The sequence below is a fragment of the Crocuta crocuta genome, unplaced genomic scaffold (assembly GCF_008692635.1).
Source record: "Crocuta crocuta isolate KB4526 unplaced genomic scaffold, BGI_CrCroc_1.0 scaffold328, whole genome shotgun sequence".
NCBI lineage: Eukaryota > Metazoa > Chordata > Mammalia > Carnivora > Hyaenidae > Crocuta > Crocuta crocuta.
This window is the reverse complement of record NW_027529645.1, coordinates 1,108,839-1,129,909: the sequence shown is the minus strand read 5'-3', so window position 1 is coordinate 1,129,909 and position 21,071 is coordinate 1,108,839. Positions and strand designations below refer to the sequence as shown.

The 21,071-nt window shown below is 45.1% G+C and overlaps 1 protein-coding gene across 2 annotated transcripts in view; it reads left to right on the top strand.

The window, feature by feature from the left end:
• MXI1 (MAX interactor 1, dimerization protein) overlaps positions 1 to 21,071 on the top strand; it is a 78,899-nt gene that overhangs the window by 1,609 nt on the left and 56,219 nt on the right. Inside the window, exons 1-2 of one of the 2 annotated variants that reach the window (XM_077762434.1) lie at positions 14,098 to 14,244; positions 15,492 to 15,624. In XM_077762434.1, coding sequence (XP_077618560.1) covers positions 14,172 to 14,244; positions 15,492 to 15,624 — 206 coding nt within the window. In that variant the 5' untranslated portion in view covers positions 14,098 to 14,171. Of the gene's footprint in view, positions 1 to 14,097; positions 14,245 to 15,491; positions 15,625 to 21,071 lie in introns of those variants that run through there. The other variant, XM_077762433.1, reaches the window with a different exon arrangement.

The following is a 21,071-nucleotide window of genomic DNA, read 5'->3' as shown; positions in this document are numbered from 1 at the left end:
TTTTAGCTCTCTTCCCTCTCTTTGCCTCTGCTGTTTGGCTCTGCGTGACGTGATGCCAACGGCCCCCAGATTTCCCCGAGAGCGTGGGGGCGCTGCGCCTTGCCCGGCTTGGCCGCGGGGACCCCGCTCCAGGCCCTCGTCCCCTCCCCAACAGCTCACGCAGGCGGGGGTGACCTCCAGCAAACTAAGGGCTACCATCGCCAGGCCCTCTATTATGCCCCCTGCAAACAGGAGCGGCCCACGGGGGTTGCTTTATCCTCCCCACTTTCCCCCCCCNCGCGTGTGCACAGCAATAACGCGAGTTGGGGGGCGGGTCGTGCGTGCGCCGGGCTCGGGCACTGCGGGTCGCTCCGCGCGCTCGGGGCTTGTTTTGCTTCAGAGCCCCGCTTTCCGAAACGCTTACATCATTCAGTCGTTGGGGGAGGGAGGGGGATCTGGGCGTTCCGATAGGACACCAGCATTTCTCAGGTCCCTGGTTTTTGGAAGGAAGCAGGGATCCTAGCTGTTTATGATGTTTATTATGATAGGAGGGGGCTCAAGTTTTGGGTTTTGGGCAAGTTTTTTTTTCTTTTTAGGTCACTACTGCAAAGGGCATTGCTGGCCGGCTCAGGTGCACAACCTCCCCGCCTTCATTTCAGCCAGTTCCCCGGTAATCACTTGATCTCAGTTTCTCCGCCTCCTCCTCCTCCCCCTCCCAGCTAGAGACACATGGTTTCCACATGGAGACAAACTTCTTTCCTCTGACTGGACTTGACCTAGCTGCGTTGTTCAGCCTATCGGCAGCTTCAGCTTTCTCTGACGTCACGCGTTGCTGAGGCCTGAGACTGGTGGGTGGAGCCAGGAGGCAAGCCAGGAAATCTCTGGGAGCTGTAGTGTGGCCAGCTGGTACAATCCCTTCTTAAAGGGACGCTCTTCTCCCCTGAGACGGGTGTCAGCCTTGATTCTCCATTTCGGGTTCTCTGAGACCTTCCCGAAATGCACCAGTAGACCCTGGTCACGAGTTCACACGTTTCGTTTTTACTGTTGTTTGCAAAGTACTTACTTGGCAGCAGCTTGCCTTATTTTCCATTGTTGCCAGAACTGCATTTCATTGCCTCTTTGAGGTTTCCGTAGTAGGAGTGCTCACCAAGTTGTGGTCACAATGTTGAATTATTCCCAGTAGATATGGTGAGCCTCCTCAGGAGGAAGGGGTTCAAATTAAGTCACCCACTATTGACCGTTCTGTGCAAGGCAAGGATTCCCAATGATACATGGGTAGCTTCTGAAGTTCCAACTGATTGATGTGAATCCTTAAGGATCTCAAATTAAAAGTCTCCAGAAATATTAATCATGGAGACTATGACCTGGTATCACAAAATCATAAGTTATATATAAATCATCTCTGGCAACACCTCCATCCATTTGGGGTCCAGTGAAGGGGTGGCAATTTAGGACTGACTGATAATTAGAAAAATATTTACTTCCCGTTTTGGAAAAGGTTAAAACTGAAAGGGAGAAAGAATGAGATTCACAAAGCGGCATTATGTGCAGAAAAGCTGTTCAGTGGTCAAGTAAAAGCTACTGTAGTAGGGTAACATCTAGAGGGTTAGAAATGGGCTTCCCAGTGTCTGGGGAGGGTCACTTTGGGGGCAGTGCTTAAGATAGAGAAGAATGATGACATGGCAGTAGGAGTCATAGATTGCCCTCTGGAGTAGATTATCTGGGTTTAGAGTGAGGTGCTTTCCTAGGGGCATGGACAGGCCAAGGAGCAGCCTCTTTCTTCTTCCTGATGGAGGAAAGCTGCTGCTGTGTGCTGACATTTGGCCCCACCCTGCCTTCCTCACGTAATCTCCTCTGCTTCCGTCCAGCAGGTCCACCAGCAAGCAGGCTTCGCAGTTGTGCCTCTGTGCTTGACTCAGACCCTTCCCTCTGTCTAGAATGGCTTCATTCTCTTCTTCCACTGGGGTTATCTGTTTCTTACTCACTCTTCAAGACTTAGGCCAGTTCCTACCTCCTCTAGGAAGCCTCCTCTGGCTATTTCTTAATTCAGGGTAGTTGAGAGAATGAAAGCTTTACAGTTACCCAGATCGGGGCCCAAATTCCTCCTTTGCTGCTTACTGGCATTGTGACCCTATGTGCAAGTTGCCTAACTTCTCTGAGGTTCCATTTCTTTTTCGTAAAATGAGGATACAATGGCACCAGGCTCACATCATTGCTGAACAACTAAATGAGGTACTCCATTTAAACATTTAAAGTACCTGGAATATAGTAGGTGCTCAATAAATAGTCTCTTCTCTGAGCTTTGATAATCAGTACTATGCAATTTTCTATGTGCTTCCTGTGTATCGGCTTCACCCTCACAGGGAGATGATTAGCATCCTAAGGGAAAAGATCACCAATAGTATTTCAGTATACGTCACCATTGCATATAGCATACCACTGGGCATGTATAGAAGACACTTAGTGTACATTCTTTGATTGGTTGTATTTGTCATTTATTGGCTATGGCACAGTGATCAGGTTTGAAGGCCATGAGACACAGAGTAGACTTTCTGGAGACTTGGGAGAAGAATTGGAAATACTGATCTCTTCCAAGGAGAGAGGAAGTTTCATGTAATCAACACAAGACTGCCCTTGGGCTACAAAGACCAGGGGCTGCAAAGAAATGGTAGTTCAGGCCTGGAGAGCTGAAAGTGCCCATTGTCATCAACTGTGACTTTGAAAATGAATCAGTTACTAAAAGAGCAGGAGACTAGGGCAAGTTATGCTAAAATTAAGGGTTTGATGGCAACTAATGTTCAAGCAGGTCACATTTCTGCATAGCAGACATCTTACGATGCATTCGTTCATTCCGCAAATATGTATTGAACATGTAGGATGTGCACTTGCTTTTTTCCTGTAAATTCTGTGGGTTCATTTAAGGTGGGAGTGGAATGGGACATTTGGTTTTTGGAGAGTTGTGTAAAGAACACTTTTTTAATGTTATTTATTGTTGGGGGGTGGGGGAGAGAGAGAGAGAATCCCAAGCAGGCTCTGTGCTGTCAATGCAGAGCCCAACATACTCTCGAACTCACAAACCATGAGATGATGACCTGAGCTGAAATGAAGAGTCAGACGCTTAACCGACTGAGCCACCCAGGTGCCCCGTGTAAAGCACATTCTTAAATCAAGTTTTTATTTATGCTGCATCCTAAATTATGTTTCTCAGATTCAACTCTTTTCTTCCAGTTTTAAATGTTATCTCTGCCCACTGGTAAATGCCAGAAGTAGACTTTGAGGCTACTGTTGTGGTTTTCAGAGTCCCAGAGCCCCCAGGGACCAGGCACCCTGCAGAAGGAGCCAGGGAAAGGGAACAGAGCCTTAGAATTTTGGAGGAGTTGATTTGAAGCACTCCTGGTGGGGGTGGGAGGGGAGTAGAGAGGAGGTTCCGTCAGCTCCAAGGCAAAAGATTATGCCCACTGACCTTCCCGTGCTGATGAAAATGCTCTCGCATTGACACACCCAGAAATGGGAATTTTCATCTGAGGATGGCTGGGCAAAAGTCGGGAGGCAAAACCGAGGGAAATGAAGAAGATTCTAGCATGTTGCAGCAGCAACTAATTACATTACCTAATGTCAATACTGGTTACCATTTTTCGAGCACTGACTATATACCAAGTATGGGGCTAAGCGTCCATTATCTCCTCCAATCTTCACAACAATGCCATGATGTGTGCAACTTTATTACCCCACTTTATGGAGGGGGTAACCAAGGTGCAGGGATGTTGAGTAACTTGCCCAAAGGTCATATCGTTTAGTAAGTGGCAAAGCTAATTTTTGGAACTTAGGCCTCTGATTCCAGAATGAGCTTGCAGTCTTAACCATATATGCATGCACACATTTTCTAGACAAGGAATGACATCCAGAGAGGTAAAATGACTTGCCCAAGGTCACCCAGCAACCTAAAGCAGAGCTCGTATTTGAAACACTCTGTTGATTGTTCAAGGTCTTCCTGTACACACCCTGCTTAGAAAAGGCTTAGAAGTGAGGCTGAGGACAGAATAGCCAACCAGAGAGGGTTTTTTTGTTTTTGTTTTCAGACTTGTTCAACTCTCCTGGCCCCAACTCAAGTTTAGGCTCCTAGGAAACACCACCCCCTCCTGCTGCCTTTCCCAAGTTTGTCCTCTGGGCATATCAGCGGACTTGGGCTGTTGCTATGGTGCTGGGGCCAACAGCAGGTTCATCAAAAGCTGGGTCTTTTGCCTTTAAAAAAAGCCCGGCCCTGCAGAAACGAATTGGCCACAAAGATTTGCATCAGTCATTGTGGCTTGTTCTGTTTTAGATCCCCCCTGCGTCCCTACCCCACCCCCTCCTCCCTACCACCACCACTTTCTATAAATACAGTTGGATAAATATTGATTTAAACTGGGTTTCTGGAAGAGAAGCACATGGCCGCCCTGGTCTTCACTTAGATACCACCAGTATGCCAGGCCGGACACACCTAACTCCCGACAGCTCTGGCTTCCAAATGACCCGTTTTGGGGAGGTGAGTTGTGGTTTTGTGGCTTTGAGTTGAGAGAGACAGAGAGAGAGAGACAGAGAGAGAGAGAGAGACAGAGAAAGAGAGAGAGAGAGAAGGAGTGAAAAAGCAACAATCCAGCAAGAAATGGGAATCTTCTTGCAGAACGAGGAGAGCAATTTTCAGCAGGCAGCAATGGGGAGCGGGGAGCCAGGCATTGCAGTCTGGCCTTCTGAACCATCCGCTTGCCTTTCTCATTCTTCCTTCCACTGCATTTTGGGTGTTTTTAAAGGAGGCGGGTGGTAAGACAGAGTGTCAGGGCCAGAAGGAGCCCCAGAGGTCACAGAGCATCCATCATCCTCACTCTCACAGATGGGGAGGCTGAAGCCCAGAGAGGGACAGTAGCTTGCCTGAGATGACACAGCAGAAGCAAAACCAGATTCTTCTGGGCCTCTCGCCCTGGTGTGAGAATGGGTTATAAGCAGAGCCCCAAATTGGGCTTTTGTTTTACAGGTCAGGTGCTTATAAAGTCAGCAATTCTCAAACCTGGTTTACTGAGCCTAGGGTGTGGCTGGTTGGTGATTGCAAAGGCCATTGCAACATTCACAATGGTCTTTCAAAATGAAGCTAATTTGAATTTGCCATTTAGAAAAATTTTTTTGTCTTTTACACTGGGGCTGGGGGAAGTAGGAAGGGTCCAAAGGCAGCGACAGTGACTGGATGGCTACCCAAGCCTCATCTGAGGAGGAGAAATACAAGTCTTCCCAGAGGGGCCTCCTCTGGGGGCGGTGGGTGGAGCTCTGGGCTCACACTGGAGAGTGGCTTCAATTCCACAGGGACAGACACCTGCTCTCAGGCTCTTTTGCGACTAAAGGGAAGTAATTGTCTCTGATATCATTGTCCCTGAGTGGCCTGGCTGGAGGTGTTAAAGCTGTCAACAGCTGACTTGATCTCTCTGGCCAAAAATAATGGGAATTTGCCACCATCCCCTCCAGAACTTGAGGCTCCTTCTTTGCTTCCGCATCTTTGCAGAGTTGCGCTAGGCCCCTTGCTTGTGAAACATTTTGAAAGTTCAGGTGACCCTTGTTTTGAGCAATAAATCTCTCTCTTTTTAAATTTAAATTAGAGAACCTCTCTTTAAAAGGCCCTTGTGGCACATACTTTTATTTGGAATTATGTTTCTTGCCAGGAATTCTCCTTAAATTTGTTCTCGAATGTCTTCCTTCCTCCCTTCTTTCCTTCCTTCCGACTGATAATTTAAGGAGCACATATTGTTTTATGTCAGGCACTGTGCTAGGCCCTGGAGATACAGTCCCTGCCCTCCTGGAGCATATACTTGATTCCCGTGCCAGATTTTAGAAATTCAGTTGTCTTAAACTGAACCCCAACACTGTAGAAGTACATCTGACTTGGACCACGGTTCTAGATATCATTACAGACAGAACAAAATGTCTCTTGGGCTTCCCTCCCTCCCTGCACCCCCAAACCCCCACCTCCATGTTTCATGTCTTTTGTGTTTGTCCTTGTAATTTTTAAAGATCTTACTTTTTTTTTTTTTTTAAAACTACCTGAGCTTAGGAAACTAAATACCCTGTAAGCAGTCTTGTAAATAAAGACATTCCACTCTCGGTTCTTCTCAGAACAGGGCATTCTGTACTTGGAGGACTGTCCACACCAGTGTTCCTACCAAGCCCACCCTCCTATATAACATGCCCTTGGCCACATACCTCTAATATCCAACTCCAGCATCTGCTAAGGAAATTTAAACACAGCAAAATTAGAAAGATAAACATAGTGTCCTGAGGGAATTAGGAAATTCAAACCAAAGCCAATAAAAAAGGATTTGGATTGCCTACTATTTGAGATATTTTACTCTTGTATCTTTATGGCCATTAACAAGAATACTTGAATAAAGATGATTTGGGACAATTTTAATACTGTTGTATTAAATTGGAGGGCATGCCCAGGGCTGCTTTGTTTGTGGCCTGGGTGGCAAAGTGTGAGCTGGGGTGGCCTTTGTTTTTCTTTCTACAGGGGCCCAGAGCTGCCTTATGGCATCCCTGGTTATCTCTCTCTTACCTCCACCACACCTGACCTCCCGTACCATACTTCTTGACTCTTTTAAGGCCCTGAGTGCCTTGCATACGACCCTCTTTCATTCTTCTCACCAGCTGTAAAATGTAGCTCAATTCAACAGGTAATTTCTTTTTTATTTATTTATTTATTTTTAATTTTTTTAAATGTTTTTTATTTATTTCTAGGAGAGAGAGAGAGAGACAGCGTGAGCAGGGGAGGGTCAGAGAGAGAGGGAGTTACAGACTCTGAAACAGGCTCCAGGCTCTGAGCTGTCAGTCAGCACAGAGCCCGACGCGGGGCTCGAACCCACAAACCGCGAGATCATGACCTAAGTGAAAGTCGGACGCTCAACCGACTAAGCCACCCAGGCGCCCCTCAACAGGTAATTTCTAAAACCTGCCAGGAGCCTGCACTTGGTCCTTTCAAAGTGCAGGAGCTGTGGAACCGGAGAGTTCCAGCTCAGATTCCAGTGCAAATGATAGACAAATAAAGACCAATAAAGAATTCTTGCCTGTGTCCTAGGAGTCTGATAACCTGTCCCCGGGGGGAACTACTACAGGTGCAATGTTGTCTCTGTTTTCCAGAGGAATAGTGATGACGACCCCCTTTACTGAGCAGTTACTACGTACCACCACAATGCTAAATGCTTTATATTAAATCCTCACAAGCAACCAATAGGAGGGTGCTAGGATTATCCTCATTATAAATGAGGAAAGCCTTAGCCTTAGCAAGCCTCACTAACGTTCCCAAAGCCACAGGTTAACGTAGAGTGGAGCTGAGACTCAAACCTAGGTTTTCCTTTCTTCCTAGGAGAACTTAGGCCTCAGGAGGCGAGAGGCAAGAGATGGAATCTGGAATGTTTGAAGTCAGCTGAGCTGAGGGTCCCCTTGGGGCTGCCTCCCGGGAGTCTCTTTACTTCCCACTCATCCTAGGACAGAGAGAAGGCAGCCAAAACCTTCCAGGGCTCTTTGCGTATTGACACTGAAGTCTGATTAGGGCCCTTTTTCTGAAGGGCAATGGTCTAGGGTGTTGCTACTTTCATGTGCGGCACCACCTTGCCCAGCACCCCCTGGGGAACTCACCCAACCAGTAAAGCTCCTGTGGTTCTGCACACCAGGGTGGCAAGGGTGTGAATCCATACCCTGTGAGGCTGTCCCGGGTTTCCTGAAGGCGTTTGAGCTTGTAGGGGAACTGGTCTGGCCATGCTTGGAGCCAAGTGCTTCTGCCACAGAAGCCAGAGGGGAGAGACACGTGTGAGCTGCAGAGGTGAGCTACAGACCCTCGCCGCCGCCGTGACAGTGGGGCTGGGCTGGTTCTGGTCAGTCGGCAGAGGTCCAACCTCTTCTCCTCGATGAAGACTAAGGAAACCAGAGTGATTTTAAGAGTGATTCATACCACTTACTTGTTTAAGCCTTTCTTTCTTATCTCACCCTTACTGTTTAGAGTGAGTGTGGTCCAGGGCCACTTGGCATCTGCTGGGAGCTTGTCAGAAATGGGACTCCCAGGCTCTACCCCAGACCTGCTGAATCTGAATCTGTATTTTACCACAATTTCCAAGTGATTTTTGTGCTCATTAAAGTTTGAGGAGCCAGCCTAGACGGCCCTTGTGATTGCCCTGATGCTTCTACCCACCTAGAGCTACCCCCCACATTTATCATTTATCCTTTATCCTACTTATCACAATTTACAATGATTTTACTTGCTTATCATCAGCCTGTCCAACTAGAATACAAGCACCTGGAGCACAGGGTCCATTAAGTAGTTGCATTCATTATTCTGTCTTCAGCTCTAGCTTCGTGCCCAACACATAATAGATGCTTAAGGAATATCTGTTGAATGAACGATGAGTTCTCTGTCTTTAATCTTCTGACCTAGTGCTTCTCAGCAAGGGAGCTACTGGTGAGATAGTTCTTCTTGTGCAGATTAGTCTAGAATACTGCAGGATGTAACATCTCGGTTTCCACTCACCAAATGCCAACAGGACCCCCCAGTCATTGTGACACTTAAGAAAGCACTTAAGTGCTTATTATTTCCAATAAGACACTTATTATTTCCAAAACCTCCTGGGGGATGGTATTATCCCTGGCTGAGACCATTGCCCTAACCAATTTTGTGTGGTTTGTCGGATCAAACATGCCTCGATGTGGGGTCCCGGAATTAGAAAATCTAAGGTTGAATCCACTCACTACCTAGGTGACATTGGGCAAATCCCTTACGCTTTCTGGGCCTCGTCTGTGAAACTCTCAGAGGTGTGCTGACAATGACATGAACTGACTGTATGAGCAGTGCCATGTACACAGTTGGTTCTCATTTCATGGAAGCTAGTGTGCAGATGGAGGCACAGTGTCCTAGCATCTCTGGGGAATCCCAGAATCCGTATCCTGGGGCCGGGAGAGATGGCGAGGTCACTGATGCCCTTGAGCAGACAAGGGCCTGCCTGGTGTGTTTATTCTTTTTTTTTTTTTTTATTTTTTTTTTTTTTTTAAATGTTTTATTTATTTCTAGGAGAGAGAGAGAGACAACGCTCAACCGACTAAGCCACCCAGGCGCCCTGTGTTTATTCTAAATGGTACACCTAAGGCTGAGAACTCAGCCCCAAGGCAGCAGGCTGTGTGTGTGGTTTAATGCTGTCCAGGGCCTGACTGAGCCTAAGAGTGACCTCTACTAGTTTCTGCTGCCTGGAAGGGAGTGGCGATGCCAATGGGTGGGGGCAGGGCAGCCCTGGCCAGCCTCCTGGCAGGGGAGGGAGGGTTACCCAGGACTGTGGCAAGAATGTGGGACATCCTCTTAGCAGCAAGGAAGGCCTCTGGCGATTTTTTTTAAGGCTTTAAAATCAAGTTGCATCTACGTTTGAAAGAACTGGTCATTGCATTCAAAACCTGATACATGCAACAAAAAAACCAGATAGTATGTTCTTGCTTTTGAATACAGATGCAAACATTCTAAAGAAAATATTAACTCATGGAATGAGTGCCGTTTCAAAAGAATAATATACTATAGCTGCCCAGGCTATATGCCTTGGGATGGCTGAAAGTCACGAAATCTATAGGTATAAATGATTACAACCACAAACTAAAGGAGAATAGTAGGTGACCAGAACAACAAATGATGAAATGTCATTTGAAAAAAGTATCTGGGAGGCATTCCTGATGAAGAAAACTACTTCCATACAATAAAGATTATTTACCTGTGGTGGTCTTTTAATTATTGCAGTGTAACGAGGTTAGGCGAGGTTAGGCCTCTGGCTCCGTCATCACCAGCAAAGGAGTTGATTCTGAGGCCCCTCTTTCCTTAGAGGACAATGAACCTTAAACGGAAAACAAAAGCAGGCTGTGGATCCCTTTGGAATGTAACTTGATATTTAAAGGTTTGGGGCTCCTCAAATTTAAAAGATCACAAAACTTATTTATTTATTTTTAAGAACATGAAACAACCAAAAAAAAAAAAAAGACTATAAAGATGGGTAGAGAGCACAGGATGAGAGTCTATAGGTCTGAATCCTAATCCTTCCTCCATCGGATTGATAGCTGTGTGGCCCTGGGTAAGTTACCATACCTCTCTGACCCCTCAGTTTTCTCATCTGGATGATGGAAAATGGAGACTGGATTGAGGAATAAGCCTGATGATATAAACTTCTATGAAATAAACCATGAAATGGTATTTGGGGGGACATTAATGTGGCATGTCCCTGGAAAAATCCTTTACCAAAATCTAGAATACCTTATCAGTTGCACCCCCAAGTGGGATGCTCTGGGGGTCAGCAAGTGGCTTAGATGTGCATATTAACTGAGTCCTGCAATGCAGGTTTCTTCTTGGATCCAAATTAATGCAAAAAAAGAAAAAAAAAGGACATTCAAGAAATTAACGCGTCCATTATAATCGCCGAAATAGGCTGCTGTAATAGGGGCCATTTAATAAAATTGTAAGAAGCCCTTTTCTAAGGGGGAAGAGATAGGCCAGGATGGAAGTCAAGTGCAGCTGTTTGAGCCTCTGCCAGTGGCCTGATCTCACCAGAAAACTGAAGTTAAAAAACAACAAACTTCCAGATTCAGCGATCTCAGATGAACACTGCCTCCCCCTGCCGTTTCCTCCCACCCCCGTGTCCTTTCTTTCCCTGTCTCCCCAGCTCGGGCACCTGGGTCGCTTGGTGCTTTTCCGTGTGGTTGGGATGTCAGCCGGCAGCTCTGGCGACTGGAGCCCTGGGAGGCGGCAGCTACCTTTCGGGTTTAGCATTACGTCATCCCTTCTAGACCCAAATTTATCTCGGCTGCACACAGACCCGCAGTTCTGAGCCGCCGCTGACTTGAGGAGAGCTTACGCATGAAGTTAGGCAAGGCTGACTCACTGGGCAGAAGGAAAGGTTTTCTGCTGCTCTTCACGTTTTTGGGCCCTGAGGGGAGAGGTGGGAAGGAGGCCGCGGTTGTCATTTTGGGATGGAGGATGCAAAGATGTATAGCTGTTATGGTTCTCATTTAAGAGCTCAGGACTCACCCTTCCTCCATCTTCAACCTTCATTATTTGAAAGCCCCCATCCTTAAAGATAATTGCAGAAAACAGTGCCCTTCACAGTAAGCATTTTGCACTTTCAGGGGAATGCTCTTATTAAGCGCCAGGTGTCACCAACACAGTGACTTTGGACTTGTAATTTAAACTCATGGTCCCTTCCCTCTTTTCCATCTCTCCTGTTTGCGGGAAAGATATAATACAGACCAGCCTCCTCCATTGTTCATGAATCTGCAATAAATCATTTGGAAATTTGCATTGAGTAAACTCTGACAGAAAGGACCCCTAAGAATGGAGAGCTTTGCCTGTTTACTCCAAAAGGCAGATTTTCCCCATCTGGGCTNCGGGGGGAGGGGGGGGGCGGGGCTTTTTCCATCTTCAGATGAGGCTTCCCAGAGAGAGATATTTTAGGGACAGGACAAAACCAGAGACTGTGGGTAAGGTCCCAGGTTCTTTTGTCAGAAGGCAAAAGCCTTCTGGAAGCCTTGCTTTTCCTCAGTTTCCCCATTTGCATTGGTAGTGCAAACTAGATTCTTTTGAGCAAAAGAAAGGCCATAGCTGCCTTTGGGTCCCTCCAGGCTGGGACTGGTGCTGAGGGATGGTTTGTGGGGAGCATTACTCTCCTGAGGCTAGAGCCCTAAGATTTGTGCTGTGAGAGGCCCTTGTGGCCAATGTCAGAGCAAGAACTCAGGAAGTCAGCCAGAGCGGAGAGAAGGAAATGGCACCTTCAACTGCTATCAGAAAGGCTGAATATTCCTGTACATAAATGCACCCTTAACACCACCCCACTGCCCACCATCACCATCACCTCTGCTGTTCTTTAACATATGCAGGTGGCCTTTTTGGTGACTGTTGCCCTACTGTCCATTTCCTCATCTCCCTCTTAGCCATGGCCCTAAAAGAAGGGCTGATTAGTTTATCTGGAGGTCAACTGTGAAAGGTCAGGCATGTGCACCAAGTATCTTGCTTTCCTTTAATAACCTACTAGGGCTTATGATCTATGGATTTAAACCCACGTGCATTTTCAGTTGGTACTTTTTTTTTTGACTGCATGTCACACGGTTTACCTCCCATCAGGGAGACTTTTATTTGTCATAAATCTACCTCTTTTAAATCCTGAAGTAGCCCTTCATAATGTGGGATCTAAAGATTAAGAGTCTACAAGTGATAGAAACTTAACTTTCAACCAGTAATTTTTGCCCTCAGCCAACAGATCTTATTGAATAGCTATTTTCTTTTAAATACTTCCATTCTTCCCCTTACCCAGTGTATCCCTTGTTGAGAGTGGTTGTTACTGATACCCAGTGGGAAAGCCCAGATCTGAAGTGACCTAACCAACAGCAGAAAAAGCAAAGTCCCTGTTTCAAAGTCTTTACAAAAAAATCAACTCTCCTGGTGGCTTGTGGAGACCTCTCATTTTGGATCTCCCTGCATTTGATGGAACACCGATTTGGTTCTTAAATGTGGTGCCAAATGTAATATTTAAAAGAGCCGACATAATTTTGCAGCCTTTGACCTCATTGGTAATCTTGTTCACTTTGGGGGAAAAAAAGGGTGAAGGAGAGAGGGCATTAAAATGCAGCATGAATCTCATGATATTTTTGAGAGTAAGATTTTCATTCTGGGATGATGTATTTTGCAGTGGCCACTGGAATGACCATAGGGAAGGGGAAATTCTCCCCTCACTAAGAGCTTCCTGTTATTTTGGATGTCCACAAGCAGGTTAAAATAATCAGGGTGGGAAAAAGTTATGGATGTTTACACATTTCCCAGCTTGCTCGAAGAGCATTCAACAGTTATGACCCTCTTGCCCTTCCTCTCCCTAGACCAGTGGTTCTCAACTGGAAGTGATTTTGTGCCCTGGCAGACATTTGGCAATGTTTGGAGACCTTTTTGGTTGGTAGTGTGCTACTGGCATCTAGTGGGTAGAGGCCAGGAATGCTGCTGAACATCCTACAAAACACAAGGGCACCCCCGCCCCAACCCTCCTGGATTATTTGTCCAAAATGTCAATAATTCAAGGTTGAGAAACTCTGGTCTAGACTTTGAGAGGTTGTTAGACTGAGGACTTGGAAAGAGAATGGCACTGAAGACAGCCACTGGAAGCCATTTGTCCCTGCTTTCTTTAGCCACTGCTTTCAGTTCCCTCTCTATGGAGAAGAACAAGAGAGGAAACAGTCATCACAGCCTCCATTAATTGAGTATCGTGTACTAAGTGCTGGAATCTTTTCATTTAATATTTACAATAAGCCCTACTGGTTATAGACTTCTGGAGAGTAGGGTCCATGCCTGTTTCTCTCTTTACATATTATGTCTAGTATGTGCCTGGCACATGACAGGCCCTCAATGTTTGGATAAATGGAGTAACCATATCCATTTTATACATAAGTAAATGAGGCCTTAAGAGTCCAGGCAGCTAGTGTAAGTAGCAGAGTCAGGATCTGAACTGAACCCTGTGTGGCTTCAGGTCCGAATCACTTACCCACCGAATTATATTCCATCACTTGCAGCACCAGTCATGGGCTGAGGAGAAAGAAGTTTTTAAAAATAAGATTTAAAAAGCCCATGAAAAACAAAACTGCTTCTGTGTGGAAACTGAGGGGGAAGAAGGGCCTTATGGAAGCCCTCTCTGGCTCTGACAGGATCATCCCTTGTCTCCGAATAGTGACCCTGGTTTCTCAAATGCTTCTGTTTGTGCTGGCCGAACAGCACATTTTGCGATGGGGAAACTGAAGCATGGAAGTTACAGGAAAATGTGGTACTAGATAGAGGACTGGAACATGGCACTTCAGCTAAAAAATGCTTTAGCTTCTGGGCACCCGCTGGGAGTCGCTGAGAAAGCAGCTTCCTCGCTCAAATTCTTCCTTCCCAAAAGTAAGGCCCAGATAACTTCTTAGTCCTTATCCTGAAGACAGAAGCTAAGGGGAACTACATCTCCCGGCCGCCATTGCGGAATTTGGCAGGGCGCAGGCGCACTGAAGCGGTGGGCAATTAACACTCCCGGCGTGCAGGAAGAGGGGCGGGACTACATTTCNCGGCCTGTAGCCGCCCGCGGCGCCTCCTGTCGGCCGGGGAAGGGAGCGCGGCGAGGCCCCGGTCGCCACCAGCTGTGCCCATGGAGCGGGTGCGGATGATCAACGTGCAGCGCCTGCTTGAGGCGGCCGAGTTCTTGGAGCGTCGGGACCGAGGTAACCGCTGGGCACCGCCGCCGCCTCCGCTGCCACCTGAGCCCGCGCACTCCTCCGCGCGCGGAGTGCGGTGCGGCGTGTGAGGGGAGGGAGGGTGCGTGCGTGAGGAGCGGGGTGCGTGTGAGGGGAAGGTGCGTGTGTGAGGAGAGGTGCGTGCACGAGGAGTGTGTGAGGAGTGCGTGTGTGATGGGAGGTGCGTGTGTAGGGACGGGTGTGTGAGGAGGGGTGCGCGCGTGAGGAGTGCGTGTGAGTAGGGGTGCGTGTGAGGGGAGGCAAAGATGCGTGTGAGAGGAGGGGTGCGTGTGAGGGGAGGCGGGGGTGCGCGCGTGAGGGGTGCGTGTGAGGGGAGGCAGGGGTGCAGTGTGAGGAGGGGTGCGAGGGGAGGGTGCGGTGACGGTAGGCACCTGGAGCCTGTGAGGGGGCGGTGCGGGAGCGGCCGCGCGTGCGTGTGTGTGAGGGTGGCACGTGGGCGCGGGGAGGGCGAGGCGAGGCGGGCGCGGGGGCAGCCGGGGGCCGCGGGGCGGTGCGCGGGAGCAGACGGAGGGGGTGTGCCGAGAGTGGGCGTGAGCCCGGGGACTTGGGAGGTCGGAGCGCAGGACGCCCTGCGGCCGGGGGGAGGTAGGGGAGACCCGGCCGGGAGCGGAGGGAGGGAGGCCTGCTGGAGAGCGAGTGGGGAGGAGGCTGCCCGCCCGTGGGGAAGGGACGTCTGAGAAACCGAGGTGTGAGGAGGTGGGACCCCGTTAGGGACAGGTGGCGAGAGACGGGGGAGGGAAGAGGAGGGCCTCTGGAGCCTGGGGTCGGGGGAGAGAATGTCCTGGGACTAGACCATTGACTTGTTCAAGTGCCTGAGAGCGTGGCGCTTGGCGGGGCCGCAGAACGGGGAGAGTGGAAGGGCGCCTGTGAGGCCGGTGAAATCATCGAAGTGAATGGTAACTAGTCTCCGAAATCAGTGTGTTTGAGTCAAGAAATATTGGAGAAAAGGATTTGGGAGAGGATGGAGGATTCCCTTGGTTTAGGGGGAGGTATCTGTACACCTTTCAGGTGATGGGCTGGGTCTGTATATAACGTCACAGGTTTGGTGTCCTGGCAAGGACCGGGAATTTTATCTTCCAAAAGGTGGAAAATTTTGACCTCTTTTTTTCCGACAGCCCTTTTCAGCAGTGTGTGACTCCAAGGCTACGGATCTGTGAATCCGGGGATTTGGGTATATGCCTGTTCTCCTATCTTTTTTCTTGTTGTCTCTCTAGAGTGTGAACATGGCTATGCCTCAACGTTCCCCTCCATGCCGAGTCCGCGGCTGCAGCATTCGAAGCCCCCAAGAAGATTGACCCGAGCCCAGAAACACAGCAACGGGAGCAGCAACACCAGCACTGCCAACAGGTAGCAAGCCGTGGGAGGTGTAGAAAGGGTGGCTGGTGGGAGGGAGCACACAGGCGGAAATGGAGGCCCTGGTGACCTCAGTTCTCTAACACCGAGCGTGGAGCAGCACCGGGTAATAGCCAAATGAGTTCCTTTGTGACCGTCCTTGGAGATTTGGCCCTTTGAAAGTAATAAACTCTAGGTATCCCACCCTGACTTTGTGTGGAAGGGAAGTGGAATCTGAAAGACCACTAAAGAGTTCTTGCTGGGATTAAGTGGGGAGGTCTGTGACCAAGAGGGACAGTAAGTTGAGGAACTTGGACAGACAGCATGTGTCCATGGACCCAACCACATGCTGAAAGTAATCTTGGGCCGGCTTTAAACTTGGATGATCCAAGGAGAATTTTTCAAACCCAGAAATAGCTCAAGCAGGATATAAAGCAGAATCAAGGGTTTTGTTAAAGGAGTATAAATATTTAGAGTAGGAAGTTAGTGGGCGTGGTCTGTTTGTTGTTCAAGGATGAAAGGGAAGACCATGCTATGAAAGTGTTGTCTCTTATGGATAAGGTTGAATTGGTAAGGGAGCTTTTAAATTAAAAACAACAACACAACAAAAAGAAAGAAGATGCTTATTTTTCAGTCCAAAGAGATCCCTAGAAAATACCTGTCTGAATGTACTCAAGACACCGTTGACTTCCATTTTTTGAAAACTTTTGGTAGTGTCTGGCTGTCTCTTCAGTGTTTTGTCCCAGAGGGCCAGTGAATTCTAAGGATTCATCTCATAGGAAGTTTTCAAAAGGCCATCTTAAAATCAACAGATGCTGTCTTTTCCATCGGTAAGAGGGATTAAATGAGACCTTTTTTCCTAATTCCCAAAGCTTTGTCTAGAGAATATAAGCTTGCTTGCTTTTTTTTTTTTTGTAGAGGCACAGAGCAATCTCTCAGTAACTAAGTTGCCTGAAGAGTTTGGAGAACTCCAGACAGGTAGTTGGGTAGCCACTTGGGGAAGCAGATTGGGAAGAGAGCAGGAGTAGGGGCTCTTACTAATTGATGCAGGAAACCTGAAGCTCCTACAGTAATAATTAGAGCTTAAAAGGTTGGAACTTCTCACTCTGAATTTTCGACATTGCTCAGGCAAAACTAGGATTCACTCTTCTTCCTTTGATTAATCGTTCAAGCTATGTTTTCATTTTTGGCTTCTTCATTAGGACTATTTTGTATTTTTTAAACTTAATTTTTAACCTTATAAAACTATAATTATAATTTTATAAAATTATAAATTATAAAACTAATTATAATTTTATAAAATTATAAAACTAAAACTAATGCTGTATTTTTGTTTATGTGTGGGTCTAGAGGGTTTGTTATAGTATGATGGGTCTGGGATGAAAATATGTAACATGATATGTAGCATTAAAAAAATAAATACAGATTTTCTTGTTCACAGTTTCTCTGGTTAAGGTGTCAGCAATTAGGATTCATATTCAAGAATTCATGGGTTTTTCAATCCACGTGTAGATTAAAAAATTTTTTTTTTTTTTTAAATTTAGAGATGTGCAGAGTACCGGATAGGAAACCAGGCCTGGGTTTTGTCGTGCTCCAAGTATTTATTGAGTTTTTCCTATTTTGTAGGAATCAGATAAATGATACTGTTACGTTTTCTCTTCGTCCTTGTTCTCATCTATAAAATGAAGGGATGGACTGCAGATTCACCAAGGTCCCTTCCCCTGAAGTTCTATGACACTTTTAGTGATCAGTTACTATATTAGTTATGCAGTATACCATTCCATCATTGAAGATGTGACATTTTAACTAACAATTCAAGGATTATAGAGGCATTAATTAGACCTGCATTTCTAGATTTTACCAATTACATTACAGGTCATGAATAAGTCTTTGTCCTCTGTTGACTTCTACTTTGCTCAACTTGGAGTTTTGCCTAAGTGTTGTTTCTCTTTCATGGTAATGTTTCTGTTAGGATTTTACAATTGTGTGTAGGACCACAGTGCTAATTACCATATGTTGTAGCATAGCATATCAGAAAAAATTTAAAACTACAGGCATGCCATGTTCTCTCAGTACCCATGGGAGAATAATTATGTGTATATTGTACCACCCAAGGCTAAGGAAGATAATTTTTCATAGGATCATAAGTAATAAGAAGGGAAGAGAAAGAAATAGAATTTAGAATGTATTAAGGTCCACCTATGGGTAGGTTTAGACTTGGGCCTGTAGATGAGAACTAGTATGTTAAGCAAAACGTTAGAAATTATTTTTCCTTACCAAGGAAAGGATCGAGGAGCCAAGGATTAATTTCCAGTGCTGGGGTGTGTGGAAATGAGGTTGTTAGTCCATTTGAAGGAGACTTTACAGACTTCTATTAACTTTAAGCCTATTACTGGACCTAAAAGAAATTTTATTATGTTGGTTACATAAAGCAGAAAGATGATTTGTAAAACTTTCCACTTAGTAGTCTTCTGAAACAAGGAAAGGAAGAGAGTTATGAGTGTATTTGTTTTATTTTCTGTGTCAAAAAGCACTTGTCTCGAAGTTATTACTGTCATGCATCTTAGATGTTGATATCTTGTATGTCATACAATGACATTTGTTTCTCTGACATCATAGGATCTTTTCAGCTATAATGTTGATTTTTTTTCCTCCCTAATATTTTCAGGTATAATATGATCTTCCTGATATGAAATGTTATTTTATAAATTTATTCTGAATGTTAACTCCTAATATTATAAATAAGTCTTGGAATCTTCACAGAAGTATAAAGGAAAGAAAATAAGTGATGTAATGTGATTCTACAAGCTTGTACCTTGAAAATCCCAGTAATTTCATTTTTTGGTATCCTTCTAACTGACAATTCAGGAGTGAGATCTATAATTTGTGATTATTTTTTAAATACCTGGTTGACTTTACTGTAGTCTTGGTCATGGCCTTCTGGCACATTTCCTAAAATTATCCTTCCTAAGATGTTACTGCTATTAGAAAACCTGGCTGCAATTGCTATCCGGCTCATTGAGGAGCATCAGATAAGTTTAAATTCCCAGCTTTTTAACTCTTTGGTCTCACAACTGAAAAATTTCAAGATCTGTTAGCTTTAGAACTTTACTAACACTACTCTACCTGGCTTCACTGTAATGCTGATTTTCTCCTAAGTATCTCATGAATTTACCTTCTTTTCCCTTATCTTCATTACGACTTTCCTAATGAGTTACCATCCATCTCTCAACCTGGAGAACCATCATAACCTCCTAACTTGTATCTGTGCAACCACTCCTGCCCCATATACAATTCTGATGAATTATATTGGCTAGTTGCCTTTTAGTTCCTTCAGTACACCATGTTTCCTTCTGCTTCACAGTATTTGCACATACTCTGTTCTTTCCCCTTTTGCCAAATTGTGTCTGTCTAATAACACTTTCCACTCAGTCATAACTTCTGGGAAGCTTTTCTTCATCTGCCAAAGTGGATAAGGTGTTTGTGTGCCTGATGACACATTTGTGAATATACAGTTTGTAAATATATACAGTTCTCTGATTGATGAACTCATGTCTCATTCATTGGACTAAAAGCTCTACGAAAGCAGAAATTAAGTCTCTTCTGCTTAAGGATTTATCCCCAGTCAACTATTACAGGGCCTTGTACATAGTAGGTGTTTCTTAAAGAATGGAAGGTTTTCAGACTCCAGGTAGACTACCCTCTTTTGCAACTGAGTTTCTCTCTTGGGTTGAGTGCCATATTAAACTCTGGAAGGATATTAAACACTGGAAGGAGAAATTCGCAATTCCTGCTTTNCCTGAAGCCATGATATCATGACCTGAGCTGAAACTAAGAGTTGGATGCTTAACCAACTGAGCCACCCAGGCGCCCCTGATTACTTTGTATCCTAAAGGATGTTAACAGTCATACATTTGGAAGGGAAAATAATATGTAGTATTTGAAGAATAAAAAAATATATACTAAGTGTATATTGTAGTATACTATAGTGTAGTATATAAGTATATTATAGTATACTGTAGGATAGTATATAAGTGTAGTATACTATAAGATAGTATATAAGTATATTATAGTAGACTACAGAATACTGCAATTAATTTTAAAGAACACTCATTGTCATCCTGTCATGAAAAATATTAAAATTTGTATATGCAGGAACCATAAGTCTGTCAAATACTGGCAGTAAATGTTGGTATGAGCCTATGACGCATAGCAATTGCATTGTTTTAATATGATGTAGGAAGTAGTAAGCACCAATTTATGCTTGAACTTTAAGTTGGGAAAATTTTATTCTATTTGGCATCCTTTGGGTATTAAAGAATCTCACAGTAGCAGCCATATTTCAATTCCACCAGCTAGGATTGAGGGCACTGAAAAACAAAACAACTTTTCTTTTGCTTGCAAGGCTTTAGTTTAACTTTTCTTAAAACTACAGAATCATGAAATATGTTAGTCTTAGAGGGAGTGATTGTACTATTATATTTTTAGGTTTTTAGCCTTTTTGGCTGTCTTCATGCATTATTAGTTTTTTGGAGGAATAGTGGTGAACTCTTTTTTTAGGATAGTTGTAGAGAATTTTTTCCAGTAGAAGTAATTTGAAATTTGTTATGTCTTCTGTTTTTATTCTTTTTTTTTTTTTTTTTAAATGTTTTATTTATTTCTAGGAGAGAGAGAGACAGCGTGAGCAGGGGAGGGTCAGAGAGAGAGGGAGTCACCGACTGAAGCAGGCTTCAGGCTCTGAGCTGGCAGTCAGCACAGAGCCCGATGCGGGGCTCGAACCCACGAACCGCGAGATCATGACCTAAGCGAACGTCGGACGCTTAACCGACTAAGCCACCCAGGCGCCCCTATGTCTTCTGTTTTTATTCTTAAACATGTACCTATTTGTTCACTGAATAGTTGAGTGAAACTTACAGTTATTGTGAAATTTCTTTTTACTATTCTATGCTTTTCAAATTTTCTATATCAAGAAATAGTTTCTGAGTCTCTGTCCAATAGAAAATTCCCAAAGTTTCAGGATAAAAGTAGAGATCTGTAGCAGTTAGACTCTTTATGATGTTAGTATTTTCCAAACGTTGAGTGATTACCACATCCTATGTAATGTTTTCTGTGATATTCTGTCTTCGACTAAAACCAAGTTTAAATGAAAAATTCTCAAGAATTATTTATATGCTTCACCCTTAACAAACTCCGACTTTCCATTAAATGCTTCATTGAAGCATAAGTTTACTGTTGCAGAGTTTCCTAAAGGACATATTCCCTATGGAAGTATTGTTTCAAGGAGACTTGATGATCATGACTTGTAAGTCAGTAGGACAGCTGCTTCTGTTCCTATTTGATGAGCAGCCTTTTGCCAGAATACTGAATACGTGATGTGGAAGATCACAAGTTCTGGAAGGGAATTCAGAATTTCCTTTGGTATAGTTCTCTGTTTTATGAAGGTAAGATATTGACAGTCATTT